Source organism: Medicago sativa, chromosome 3 (genome assembly GCF_051527215.1).
Source record: "Medicago sativa cultivar Bolivia chromosome 3, Bolivia_mono, whole genome shotgun sequence".
NCBI classification, from domain to species: Eukaryota; Viridiplantae; Streptophyta; class Magnoliopsida; order Fabales; family Fabaceae; genus Medicago; species Medicago sativa.
This window is the reverse complement of record NC_140751.1, coordinates 36730928-36745916: the sequence shown is the minus strand read 5'-3', so window position 1 is coordinate 36745916 and position 14989 is coordinate 36730928. Positions and strand designations below refer to the sequence as shown.

The 14989-nt window shown below is 38.8% G+C and overlaps 2 protein-coding genes across 2 annotated transcripts; both read right to left on the bottom strand.

The window, feature by feature from the left end:
• Positions 1–276: 276 nt before the first annotated feature.
• On the bottom strand, positions 277–11830 carry LOC146937422 (uncharacterized). The gene is made up of 6 exons (XM_085749424.1): positions 11704–11830; positions 11406–11580; positions 10724–11159; positions 1573–1665; positions 720–1416; positions 277–581 (listed from the first exon to the last, which is right to left on the bottom strand). Exons 1-6 carry the CDS (start codon positions 11828–11830, stop codon positions 277–279), a joined length of 1833 nt encoding a protein of 610 aa, XP_085605550.1.
• Positions 11831–12310: 480 nt separating this feature from the next.
• LOC146937421 (uncharacterized) lies at positions 12311–12916 on the bottom strand. Its single transcript, XM_085749423.1, has one exon. It carries the CDS (start codon positions 12914–12916, stop codon positions 12311–12313), a length of 606 nt encoding a protein of 201 aa, XP_085605549.1.
• Positions 12917–14989: the final 2073 nt, after the last annotated feature.

Below are 14989 nucleotides of genomic sequence, written 5' to 3'. Positions count from 1 at the left end.
ATTAATAATAATGGATTCAATACAACTTGGGATAACATAATAAATAGTGGGACTAGCTAAGGAAAAGGCTTCTCGTGCCAACACATGAGCCGCCGCATTCGCTTTTCGCCTAGTGAACTCCACCCTGGAGTTTGTAAAATGTACATAGAACATCTCCCTACAAGCCTTCATAATGCTTCCAAATTCTGTGTCGTCTGTATGGCGTGAATGGAAAGCATCCCTAGTCACGTTCGAATCAAATTCAAACTCAACATTATTAAATTGCATATCTTGCATTTATTGAATAACATGGAACAGTCTCAACGCTTCTCCAACATCCACGAGGTAAAGATAATCAAAATGCATCACTTTGGCTAACACAAAAGTTCCGGAATCATCCCGTAAACAAATCCCAATACATGTCCTTTGAAATTGCTCCGAAAAGGCCGCGTCCACGTTGCACTTAAACCTCCCGATGCTTGGTGGCTGCCACTGCTGAACAGCAGTGCTTATACGAGCAGTCTGTTGCTGCAACACAGTCTGCTGGACTGTGACAGCAGCCAGCTGCTGGCAAGCAATATGCTGAGAAACGTGCGGTTGAACTGTAGCAGATTGTTCGTTCAGCTATGGTGCATTAGCCTCTTGCCAGTCGACAATTAACCCTCAAGCTCTGTCAACAACAACAACACTAATCTCAGTGACGTCCTCCCAAATTTTAAGGTTTCTATGCTTCCACAAACTCCAACATAAAGCAGTAAAACGTTTATTAAGTTGCACGGACAAGTTGAGAAGCAAATAAAAAATGGCCTCAACAGCAGAATCAGTTTGCATAGTTGCATGTTGGACATCAAACCACATCCCAGATGAGTTCCACACCTGAATTGCAAAAGGGCATTCAAAGAAAATGTGGTTCATGTTCTCATGATTAGAATTGCAGCTAGCACACATTGTCGGACACGACACACCTTTGTCTTGCAAACGGACACGGGTAGGTAAACAACCCCTACACATACGCCATAACAGATGCTTAATTTTTGGTGGAACCTTAAGCCGCCAAATATCCTTCCAATTGCCCGGACGATGAAGATGAGAAACGTCGATCAACTCTTCAACACATAATCTATACGCACTCTTCACCGAGTAACAACCATTCTTCTCCGCCTTCCAAATCAAATGATCGTGCTGAACTTGTTCGAAAAGTGCCATATTCAAAATACAATCAGCCACATCATCGCTGAAAACCTGTCGTATCAGAGGAACATTCCAGCCTTTGCGTTGGACAGACATAAGGCTTTGAACCTTAAATTCACGGACATAATGACTTCCGGTAATGTTTCCATCAATATACTCTCCGTTAGAGAGCCAAGAAGCATCAAGAATAGGTATATCCGCACCAGAACCAATAGTCCACATAGCTCTGCCTCTGTAACACCCATACTAAACGTACCTAGGAAGTTTAGCATGTGCATTAACTTAATACTGGATACATTAATTTTTTTTACAACTATAATACATTGAATGAATAATTAATACAACAATGAGCGTTCGTACAATCAAATAAACTCTACTACTAGTCCAAAATGTAGAAAATACATCCTTGAAATCCCTGACTTCCTGCAGCAGGTACGAACGATCGCTTGCTGAAATATCCATCTGGCTACAAGCTAGCAAGTCCATCCTGCTTATCTGAAACAAATAAGGATTGGGATGAGACATAATGTCTCAGTGAGTTCCCCTAATCCTAGGCTATAGGTAACCTTGGGGGAACCTACGGTTACCAAGTGTCTACAATACAACCTGACGGTTGATTATACGTGTGTGGGGACTTGCATACTTAGACGGTTGTGCATACTAGGGCCGTCATAGATTCATCTTAACTTGTCATAGGTCTTACTAACATCATACGTGTCATGGCGGTCAAGGGAACCTAAGACCGCTATGCCAAGATTCGTTAAACGCATCAAGACTTAACTTAACATATTCATGACACGGTCCTAAACCGGACGATTAGGGAAACCTAAGATCGTCATCGGCATAACAGTCATAGCTTGCTCTATTTGCATAAACCCGTATGTATCTAACAACATATTTTATCTTGACATACTTTGGGATTCATGCTATCATACTAGTTCTCGACGATCTACGTCAAGGCTCTATTACATGACTTGTTCATGGCTAACATCATATCGTAAATCGTGATCATAATCATATTCATTCATTAGTTTAGAGGTTAGTGTTGAACAATAACATTATCTGAGTTCATTTTACGGAGAGCCCCAGGGTGGAGTAAACCAGAGCACAATCCCTATCTAACCGATAAAACCCTATCTAAGGTAGTATCGGAACACCCTCAGTGACGTGCGGGCCCCCTTACGAGCTTATCCCGTTTCACCTAGCGGAAACCCCTTGAGATCCAACCTAGTGTGGATCACAAGAGACACGACACCTACGTCTTTCATTAAAGTCTTAGTCTTAAACATTCATGAAAGGATAAACCTACACATGCTTTCTTATTTACCTCGGATCTTTAATCGATCCTACTAATGGTAAACTACATACTTCTCGTTTACCACGGGTCCGTGAACTACTCGTTTGGCGGTAAACTATCTACATATTCGCACTCGTTCAAAGAGAAGGAATTAACTTAACTATTCACGGATTATCATGCTTGCATGGTCGTTCTTATTCATATGCGAAGAGAATACACTAAACACTCCGCGTCTTATCTTACATAGGACACATACATCACATTCTATTTCTCAACCAGCTATGTTGAGGCTCTACATTCTTACCCTTTCTTAGTTCATCGCTACCCGAGTAATTCGGCTTAAACTCTCTTGTATTTCATTTATCAACAAACATTGTTAATGATTTGCCATGCCTTTCCCTTGTTTAAAACCTTGTTTGGAATTGTATTTTAGACTCTTGGAATTGAGGGGTTCTTTTTCATTAAATGATTGCAAGAAACGGGCCTTGAATGACATTTCTGGACCACCGGAACATTTTCAAAAAGTGCTGTGTTGAGGCTGTTCGCTTAAGCGAACCCTGAGCAAACTTTAAGCGAACAGCTTTGGTGGTTCTGCCATTCCTTCGCTTAAGCAAACGTACGTTCGCTTAAGAGAACGTTCATCAGTCCAGAAGTGCAGAAATTGTATTTTTGACATAGAAACCTCAATTTCAAGTGTCCTAACCCATCCTAATCATCCAAAACATCATAAAAACAGTCTTTATCATATGCATGGTAACAATTAATAATACTTGATCATAAATAATACAAAGGGGTTCTATAACCCTATTTTCATAAACTAACATAATTCATAATTTCTTCACAAGATTATACAAACCCAAAGGTTGGTAATCTATCTATGGAGCTCACCTAAACCAGTTTCTTGCAATTCCTTCAAGTTTCAAGCTCAAACCCTAGCTTTTGCTTCATCCATGATCTTCAACCAATTCAAGCTTCAATCCATTTCTTTGTTGTTTCTTGTGCAAGAAGCTTTTATGATCCATGCTTGATCCCTAATTCATATATTTGGAAGCTTTGATGGAAGAAGATTGAGGGAGAGGGGGCGGTTTTTAGAGAGAAGGAGGAGATAATTCTCTTCTCAAAAACCTAGAGAGAGAAAGAGCAATGGAAAATGAATATTTTGGCCCCAAAATCACTTATATACTCCCTTGCAGCTTTTTACCATTTTGCCCTTCGCCTTAATCATGTTTGCCTGACACTGATACTTAAGTCCATACTTGACTGATATCGTTAATAAATATTCTCCATCATACTTACATTCCATGAACATTTGTTCTCTTACACGTTCAGCTGGTAATATTCCAATATCGACAAGCGGGATGTTACACTCTACCCCCCTTAAAAAAATTTCGTCCTCGAAATTTAGAGATCACTTAACACTTACCGATTTCAAAGCATAACATCTTGAAGTAATCCTTCTAATGTCGGAATTGATTCTCTCATAGTCTAGGCTTAACTTAAAACATCTTGGTCATAACCTATTCTTGTTGCATGTTGAACTAGCTATCTCGGATCCATGTCTTTTTTGCTTAGCATAATCCATTCATGTAAATAACCTTTCATTAACTAGAACACTCAGGATTTTCCTTTTAACTCGGGTTCTACTGGAATCCAGGTTTTCACTGAAGTGCTTACTTGCTTCTAAGACATCTTACCATGTATACACATAGTTCATACATAATCTTTCTTATTGTATCTCGAGACTCATGCCTCTTGCTTACATTACTTATCTCGACGATTCTAAAAATCTCTTATCTCTTTCCGAGTCTTAAGAAATCTTCCGATCTCATCACAGTCTCATTGCACCGGAATTCATGGGTAACTCTTATAACTTGGCATAGAGAAGCAAAATTCAATTATGCCAATACACCTGACATCTATTAACCAGTCTTATAGTTCACATGTGCTTGAAACTTCCGTCTTAAACCACTTGCGCTTAAATATTCATAACAAAAATTCATACATTCCGTACGATCTTTAAGCGGACACTGTTGTTTATTTCATCAAACCTTATCTCCCATGGTGTCTTGCTTACTCTTAATTGTCGCATCTTCTTAGATAATGATGATACTTGTTCTAACATATTGTTTCAAAAAATTTCTAAACATTGGTATACGGGTCCTTGGAACGAATATATGCATGGCTTTTTAAAAGAACATTGCGAAACCAAACCCATAACGGCACTGCAGAACCACATGACGAGTCACTAAATTTTGAAAAAGGTTTACAACTCGCTCGCCAATGACGAGTTGGTCCTGAAGCCCGCACGTCTTAAGTGAGCCCACTCGCTTAGGACGTGTGTCATTGGTTTCAAAATATAAAGATACAATGTTTTTTTTTTTAAAAATAAACTTCGTTTCCAAGTCCCTTACTACTCATCTTAACTTAAAAAGTTATAAAATCATGGTTTGACATTATTCTAGCAAGTATCATCATCTCTTAACAAGTATGGCATAAGAGGGTATGAATCTCATCGTGCATAACTCATAAATCGTATCTCCTTCCGTGATAAGATTCTTAAACTTCAAAAGTGGATTCTTTCTTATTCCTTCTTAACTTATATATATATATATATATATATATATATATATATATATATATATATATATATATATATATATATATATATCAGAGACACACATCGCATAACATAAATCATGTAAGATCCTTGACCCATATGACAATATCTCGTTCCTTTGTCCCAAGAACACTGAACTTAAATCTTCGGAACATCATATTCGAGTAACGCTCAAATGTTGTTACCTTATCCCGTATGGCATCTCTTCTTCGAATACCGATTATCACACTTGATGATTCGATCATTACTTTGAGTAACGAAAAGGGAATCTTTCAACTCTTACATGTATCTCTCTTGTCATAGCAAATACTCTTTTAACCGACTAACAGTTCTTGCGCGTATTCGACATCACCAATTAAGCAACCCGATTACTTCATTTGTAGTCACTCCAGCTTCCTATCTTACTTAGGTGAGGACACATCCATTATACCTTTACCATATCCATCACTAACTATATAAGTCTCATTACTTACTTAACGTTTCGAGAACTCTTCGCTCTTCTCATAATGCTTCTTGCTAAATCCGTATTACTACACCGGGCGTTCTTCACGAAGATTCTTACTATCAAATTCCATTGCGCCACTCTGATTCCCACCGGTTAGCCTTAACCAATAATCTAATCCATTGAGACGAGTGAAACTTCACATTCTTTTTCCTATATGTATACCATCTTCTTGAAGTTTTCTCAAGACCTTTCATGTGGCAACCAACACCGTAATCTTGCACTTCTCATTGCCTTGTAAGATTGAATCTCATGTTAGACTTATCGTATTATCATATTAATTCTCTGATGGATAGATCTTACATTCTTACTGGTTGGGTTTACCTCCTGACATATCCATATCATACTTAAACTTGTTCCCGAGCAATCTCGAATTTCCATAGTTGACTCATCATGTACTCGTGCATGCCTTTCCTGAACATCCAACATTGCATCTTCGTATTCTCGCATACTATGTTTTGCGTAATCATACTAATGCTTGCTCGTTAACTTTTCTTTTAAAGAAAACTTCATAAATTAACACACAGGTCATTGGCGTTGATGATTCTTCATCATATATATATATAAAAACATATTGAATCCGGGTCCTAGTCGTTACCATAAAATTCATGGAATGAGTTGACAACACAACTGTGCTATCAAATCTTGCTCCATATGAATTTTAGCTTACTCTGCGCGAGTCATGACCGACCGGTACCTGCAAAATTCCATTTAAATTTCAAGAACGTCAACTCCAATCACCCATATATGTATACCATTCTAAAACCATGTAAACTTTTGATTCGTCCTTATGACGAGCCTTAGCAAGTCAATCAAGCAAAACATAGATTCGAGGGGTACTCATAACTCCACAAAATCCGAGAATCTTGTGATTTTATATAACTCTTTACCACTTTAACTTCTTACTTCATGTCTTTACGTCCGTACCGTCCATTCCATAAACCGAAACCTCCAAACTCTTGGTCTAAGCTCCTTCTTAACTCTTGACACATTAATCTCCGAAGTTACCTTAAACCGAATCGATTCCGTTAATGGTTGTCCATGCCTTTTCCTTTGGAAACCTTAGGATGTAATATGCATTCATTACTTGATGCTATAAAAGGTGTTTATTACGTAAAAGATTGTGAAGACAACCCCCCTAATAGTCACTGCGGACCCTAGAGACGAACTGACAGTTTTCGGAAAAACTGAACATTTCGCCCCAGGTTCGCTATCAGCGAAATCCTCTGGAGTAATTTCGCTCATTGCGAAAATTTCGCTATTGGTGAGTTTCTTCAACTCTATTTTCCAGAAAACATGTTTTGCATAAAAAATCTCATTTCTCGAATAACCCAATGCACATCAGTCATTCCCAACATCATAAAAACATTCTATAACATATGCATGACAAACATCAACATCATTCGGTACAATTCTTGGCACATCATAAATTAATGCCTTAATCATGATATCATTTAACATAAACGTCCACATAAAACTCGTTCACTACGAATGGCTTGACTTGTTTCTCTGTCGACTCAATCAACATCCAATGTTAGAACCTTATTCATACTACTATCCCTGAAAGCTTACCAATTTCCGTCCACATATGTCGACTTCTCCTTATCTTGTAGCCTTGCACTTACTTTCCAAAAATATATTTCCTTTCTATATCACATTCCAACAATGACTCTTACCGAAACTCCCGGTCATACTTAGATATTTTCAAATTCTTCACTTACGGTATACGAAGTATCATTAACATATCACCCAACGTTGTCGGATCATTCCATCTTAACATTACTTTGCATTCCTAGAGGACTCAAACTTCTACCGCCTAGTTCACCGGCCACCTTCTAGCACGATCAAACTCTTACTATAACTGGCTTCGAGTTCTTACTTCTCAGTTCACCTTCATCACATACTTCATTCCTCCTGGGTCCTATTCAGCTCTCAGGCATCCGTCCTAACCGTCGAATGTTAAATTGAGTTGATCAACAACAATTAGAACATTTACTCGGAACCCAATGATCCCACTACCTTAGTTGTAACTTAATGACCCATGGCACGATCTGAATCGACCTGCTCTGGTACCAAATGTAACACCCATAATAAACGTACCTAGGAAGTTTAGCATGTGCATTAACTTGATACTGGATACATTAAAAAAATTTACAACTATAATACATTGAATGAATAATTAATACAACAATGAGCGTTCATACAATCAAATAAACTCTACTACTAGTCCAAAATGTAGAAAATACATCCTTGAAATCCCTGACATCCTGCAGCAGTTACGAACGATCGCTTGCTGAAATATCCATCTGGCTACAAGCTAGCAAGCCCATCCTGCTTATCTGAAACAAATAAGGATTGGGATGAGACATAATGTCTCAGTGAGTTCCCCTAATCCTAGGCTATAGGTAACCTTGGGGGAACCTACGGTTACCAAGTGTCTACAATACAACCTGACGGTTGATTATACGTGTGTGGGGACTTGCATACTTAGACGGTTGTGCATACTAGCGCCGCATAGATTCATCTTAACTTGTCATAGGTCTTGCTAACATCATACGTGTCATGGCGGACGATTAGGGTAACCTAAGATTCGTTAAACGCATCAAGACTTAACTTAACATATTCATGACACGGTCCTAAACCGGATGGTTAGGGAAACCTAAGATCGTCATCGGCATAACATTTATAGCTTTCTCTATTTGCTTAAACCCGTCTGTATCTAACAACATATTCTATCTTGACATACTTTAGGATTCATGCTATCATACTAGTTCTCGACGATCTACGTCAAGGCTCTATTACATGACTTGTTCATGGCTAACATCATATCGTAAATCATGATCATAATCATATTCATTCCATAAGTTAGAGGTTAGCGTTGAACAATAACATTATCTGAGTTCATTTTACGGAGAGCCCCGGGGTGGAGTAATCCCGAGCACAATCCCTATCTAACCGATGAAAACCTATCTAAGGTAGTATCAGAACTCCCTCAATGACGTGTGAGCCCCCTTACGAGCTTATCCCGTTTCACCTAGCGGAAACCCCTTGAGATCCAACCTAGTGTGGATCACAAGAGACATGGAACCTACGTCTTTCATTAAAGTCTTCATCTTAAACATTCATGAAAGGATAAACCTATACATGCTTTCTTATTTACCTCGGATCCTTAATCGATCCGACTAATGGTAAACTACATACTTCTCATTTACCACGGGTCCGTGAACTACCCGTTTGGCGGTAAACTATCTACATATTCGTACTCGTTCAAAGAGAAGGAATTAACTTAACTATTCACTGCTTATCAAGCTTGCATGGTCGTTCTTATTCATATGCGAAGAGAATACACTTAACACTTCGCGTCTTATCCTACATAGGACACATGCATTGCATTCTAGTTCTCAACTAGCTATGTTGAGGCTCTACATTCTTACCCTTTCTTAGTTCATCGCTACCCGAGTAATTCGGCTTAAACTCTCTTGCATTTCATTTATCAACAAACATTGTTAATGATTTGCCATGCCTTTCCCTTGTTTAAAACCTTGTTTGAAATTGTATTTTAGACTCTTGGAATTAAGGGGTTCTTTTTTCATTAAAAGATTGCAAGAAACGGGCCTTGAATGGCATTTCTGGACCACCGGAACATTTTCAAAAAGTGCTGTGCTGAGGCTGTTTGCTTAAGCGAACTGTAAACGAACCTGTTCGCTTAAGCGAACCCTGAGCGAACTCTAAGCAAACAGCTTTGGTGGTTCTGCCATTCCTTCGCTTAAGCGAACGTACGTTCGCTTAAGCGAACATTCATCAGTCTAAAAGTGCAGAAATCGTATTCTTGACATAGAAACCTCAATTTCAAGTGTCCTAACCCATCCTAATCATCCAAAACATCATAAAAACAGTCTTTATCATATGCATGGTAACAATTAACAATACTTGATCATAAATAATACAAAGGGGATCTATAACATTATTTTCATAAACTAACATAATTCATGATTTCTTCACAAGATTATACAAACCTAAAGGTAGGTAATCTATCTATGGAACTCACCTAAACCAGTTTCTTGTAATTCCTTCAAGCTTCAAGCTCAAACCCTAGCTTCTGCTTCATCCATGATCTTCAACCAATTCAAGCTTCAATCCATTTCTTTGTTGTTTCTTGTCCAAGAAGCTTCTGTTGGATATTTGTATGTTGGCTTCACTTTTGCCTAAAACAGATATTCATGTGAGATGTTGGACACGACGTTCCAACATCCTGGCATGGTTCAGTTGATCTGCACCTTGCCTTGATTTTCGCAAGCGTTTTTAAGGAATCCAGACCTTTATTCTTGTTGGTCAAGCTGCATACTTTTAGTACAGGATCAAATCTTTTGTGATTTCCTAAGATTGTGCTATTTAATTAGGAAAGTTTTGGAGGTGATCAGCATGTTCCTAATTATGTGTCTACATATTAGGAGTTTCCTTTTCTGGTTCTGTTGTTCGTGAAATGGATCACCGAATTGTTCTGAAGTCCAACAAGTTGTTTTGACCCATATTGCTTCAGTATATATAGAAGACTACAAGACCTAATTCACCACCAAGGTCGTCATTACAAGATTAGATCATTTTTAGGGTTTTGAGTCTATTGTTAATTGTGAGCCTTTCGTGAGCCTTTCGTGTATCACCTTGATGCATGTTTAGGACTGTGTTTTGAGTTGTAATTTGTTCACTCCTCTAAAGCTTTTAAGCAAAGAGGTAGATAGTTTGTGTACTGCACCAAAGCTGTGAAGCACAGTGTTAGGTAGATTGTTTGAAGGTAACTTCATTTTGATTGAGTCTGTAAACTGAGAATCACAGGGGCTGTGATTGTGTTGTAGGGAGTGAGATGGGATCTCAGATCTAGGAGTTCCTAGGTTGAAGTCAATACAGGTAGGTCCTAGGTCTTTAGTGTAAACAGGGTGTTTACTAGAGAATAAGGACTACATTAGTGGATTTCCTTCCTGGCTTGGTAGCCCCCAAAGTAGGTGACATTGCACCGAACTGGGTTAACAATTCTCTTGTGCCTTTTACTTTTCTGTTCTTTATTTTCCTTATTATTTTTGGCCCCAAAATGAATATTTTGGCCCCAAAATCACTTATATACTCCCTTGCAGCTTTTTACCATTTTGCCCTTCGCCTTAACCATGTTTGCCTGACACTGATACTTAAGTCCATACTTGACTGATATCGTTAATAAATATTCTCCATCATACTTACATTCCATGAACATTTGTTCTCTGACACGTTCGGCTGGTAATATTCCAATATCGACGAGCGGGATGTTACAACCTCGCATGATGAAACGAGCGCGTAAGATACTACACCAAACAAAACTTGGATTATGACCAACAGTGGCATCAAGATAGGATTTAGAAGGGAAGTACCAAGCTTTAAAAATTCGAGAAACCAGAGACTGAGGTTCTGTTAGAAATTTCCATCCTTGCTTGCCCAACATCGCAAGATTGAAAGCTGAGAGGTCCTTGAAACCCAAACCCTCATGAGTTTTATGAATCGATAGTTTTTCCCAACTCAACCAATTTATACCTCTGTGAGTGGTTCTGCCATGACCCCATCAAAACAAATTAATCATTCTCTCGATAGAGGTAATCAACGTGGACGGTAGCTAAAAAAGACTCATAATATAGGAATGAATGGCTTGGAGAACCGACTTGATCATAACTTCACGTCCTGCCTTAGATAGGCACTTACTACTCTACGAATTAATGCATTGCCACACACGGTCCTTAATATAAGCAAATGTGGTTGTCCTATCTCTTCCAATCATAGACATCATTCCTAAATACTTACCAGTGCCCAAGACAGCTCTGACTGCTAAAATGGTTGTGATGTTCTGCTTTAACTCATCGAACACATTCCTACTATTGAAAATTTCTGACTTCGGCAAACTAATTGCTTGACCAGACGCAACCTCATACACATTAAGAATGTTCTTCATAACATGAGCCTGATTTCTTCCTCCTTAAAAAAGAGAAAGCAATCGTCTGCAAACAGAAGATGAGAAACTGGGGGTGCCCCCCCGACAAATGCTAGTTCCATAAATGGTTTCCTTCTCCTCAGCTTGTCGGATTAAAGATGAAAGACCTTCTGCACAAATGATGAAAAGATATGGGGAGAGCGGATCCCCTTGTCCGAAACCACGCCCCGGTATTACTGGTGCAACATGTTCACCATTAACAAGAACACTATAGTCAACAGATTCCCAATCCATCCTATCGTAGGCTTTACTGATATCGAGCTTTAGAGCGACAAACTAGTCATTGCCTCTAGTCCGTCTTCATAAAATGGATAACTTCAATAGCCACCATCGCGTTATCAAGAATGGACCTATTAGGAAAAAATGTTGATTGGTTTTCTGACACACATTTATGAAGAACTAATTTGAGACGATTTGCAAGCACCTTGGAGATAAGCTTGTACAACACGTTACAAAGAGCAATGGGGCACCAATCTTTCATAGACGCCTGAGAATTTCCTTTTGGAATGAGAGCTATGTTCGTCATATTTAAATTAGGCGGAAAATGACCTGTATCAAGCCACTCACAGCACTCCTTGAAAATCTCATCACTACACAAATTCCAAAACTGTTGGTAGAAACCGGGATTATAGCCATCATGACCGGGACATTTGTCCGGATGCATAGAAAACATGGCCTCTCGGAACTCCTCCTTAGTGAATGGCGAGGTGAGCATCACATTTTCATCACATTGGCAGAAGCATGAAAGAATTTCGTATTCCGGTCATCGTCTCTATACGAGTGAGATTTCGCCTGTTGCAGCCAATAAGCATCCTCTTGGGAAAGAAATCTGCACATCTTCTTTTTAAGACTCACAACTTGCTCTTGACTAGGACCAAAACTATTCAACCAAATAGTTTGTATCTGCCGCCTACATTCTTCAATATCGGATTTCAATTTGTTACAATGGTCTCTGCTCCATACCACCATGTCAGCCGCACAAGAAGATAATTTAGAGACAATTGAATCTGGTGAATGCATATGCCAAGCATCAGTCACGAAATCGTTGAAACCTGGTTCCGGGTAGCAAGCATTCTCATAATGGAAGCTGCGTTTATGCAAATGAGATCGTTGCACATGACAACTATTTAAAAGGATGGGATAATGGTCTGAAGACGGGGATGTCAAATTCTCTAGCGTAGCCGTAGGAAAAATATTGAACCAACCGGTGTTAGCTAAAGCTCTATCAAGTTGTTCTTCCACCACACGCGGCATGCCCAAACTTTTGAACCACGAAAAAGGATAATGTGCATAGATTCCCGGAGGTTGAATGCGTAACATGGAAGAACCACTTCCCGTTACCGTTCATGGATCAAATGATAGAGAGGTTGGCTGGCCAAGCCTTTTATTGCTTTTTGGATGGGTATTCGGGGTATAATCAGATTGCGGTGTGAAATTCTAGCGTACTTGTTTTAAGATGTTCTGTCAGATGTTTTAACGTTTGCAGTGTTCCGGTTAATGTTCCAACAACGCGTGATAAACAGAAATAAAAACAAGAAAATAAATGACAAGAAAGTAAAGAACACAGTGAGTTTGTTGACCTAGTTCGACACAACACGCAGGGCTACCAAGCCAGGAAGTAAATCCACTAGTGTAGTCCTTATTCAATAGCTCTCAGCAAACTCCTCGTTTACACTATATGACCTAGGACTTACCCGTCTAGACTTCAAGCTAGGAACTCCTAGATCTGAGATCCCATCTCACTATCCTAATGGTCAGTCACTGCCCTAGTGACCTTAACACACCTCAACCAAAACAAAAAGTAGAAGTTACCTTCAAACACAATCAACTAGAACTTTGTTTCACAACTTCGGTCTAGTGCACAAGAGTATCAAACTCACACACTCAGTCCTAAACAAGTATCACATGTGATACAAGAAAGGTACACATTAAGAGATTCTAAACTTGCATCACAAACGATACAAGAGCAGAATACATGAAGACTCAAACCCTAAAAATCTAACTTTTAGAATGACGGCTTGAATGAGCAATTAGGTCTTGAAATCTTCCTTTTATGCTGAAGCAGCTTTGGCTAAATAAATCATTGGGCTTCAGTACCTTGCAGATCAGTTCGACTAATCTGCAAAACAAGAATCAGAAACAATTCTGGAAAGTCCTAAAATGTCGGAACATTTATAAGAGCGTTCCAAATATAACAAATATTTCCTAAAATAAAATATCTACTTTAGAAATATTCCACAACTGATTCTTAGATGATATGCACGTTGTTTGATCAATAAGTAAAGGAAATATTGTTTCCTTAAACAATAAAGGGAGCGGGTACATTTAGGCATCAACCCAGGCACACTGAAACGTGCCAGGATGTTGGAACATTGTATCCAACATCTTACAGAGTTGTCTAACCACATGTTGGAACATTGGTTCCAACTTACAGAACAAGGATATTTGTTTTAGCAATAATGCAGCCAACACAAATACCCAACAATCTCCCCCTTTGGAAAATTTTTGGCTAAAACAAATTAAGGCAAATACTTATAAAATATAGGGATACAGATGACCATTTCTCCAAGAGCATGAACTCATACCTATGAAGAAACAACTAGCACATAGAATCTAAAGAGATACCATATATACACTTCCTCAAGTCATCACGAACACATATTCAAGAAGAAGAAGTAACAGGTAGTATCACTCTAGAGATAGCAAGAGTGTGCTTACATAGAATACCTCACGAATCTTCAATCACAGCTTCAGCTGGTAGAGGTATTACACTGGATCAGAGACGTACAATAGCGGATCAGCTCAATAGCATAGTCTCAAGAGCAAAGGAAAAAAAAAATTCCTAAGCTACAACTAGGGAACATAAGTTCCTATACAGAGGATATGCCAACATCCTTCACCACTAGAGCAGAGGAAAAAATAAATTCCTATGCTACATTCAGGGAAAGCAAATTCCCACACAAATATAGAGAGATGCAAGTTCTCTCAAGAGCAGAGGAAAACTAAGTTCCAGTGCTACAAATATAGGATGTTCCAACATCCTTCTGAACGTCAGACAGGAGTACCTGCCACACATAGAGGCAATGGAAAAAATAAATTTCCCATACCTACAAAGTGTTGTCACCAACCAATCATAGAAGCACATAAAAATAAATTCCTACACTTACATGTGACAGACTTGGATGCCTTCAGAGTACTGTCACAAACAACATATAGAAGCAAGGAAAAATAAATTTCTATACTTACAAGTGACAGACACAGATGTCTAAATTTCTGACTCAATATCCTTCACCCAGCTTGGATTTATCACAAGCACACATAGAAGTATCACTCCCCCTGAATATATGATCTTATGAGTGACTACTTACAGGAATATTCCATTACTCTCCCTGA

Bases quoted from the DNA above. Each gene is read 5' to 3' on its own strand.
- LOC146937422 (XM_085749424.1), bottom strand. From the start codon at position 11,830: ATGGATTGGGAATCTGTTGACTATAGTGTTCTTGTTAATGGTGAACAT. The intron at 11,160-11,405 runs GTATTTAGGAAT...GGGTCATGGCAG, and splicing joins GCTGTCTTGGGCACTGGTAA to AACCACTCACAGAGGTATAA. The intron at 1,666-10,723 runs GTAAAAAGCTGC...TATTTGTTTCAG, and splicing joins TTAAGGCGAAGGGCAAAATG to ATAAGCAGGATGGACTTGCT.
- LOC146937421 (XM_085749423.1), bottom strand. From the start codon at position 12,916: ATGTTACGCATTCAACCTCCGGGAATCTATGCACATTATCCTTTTTCG.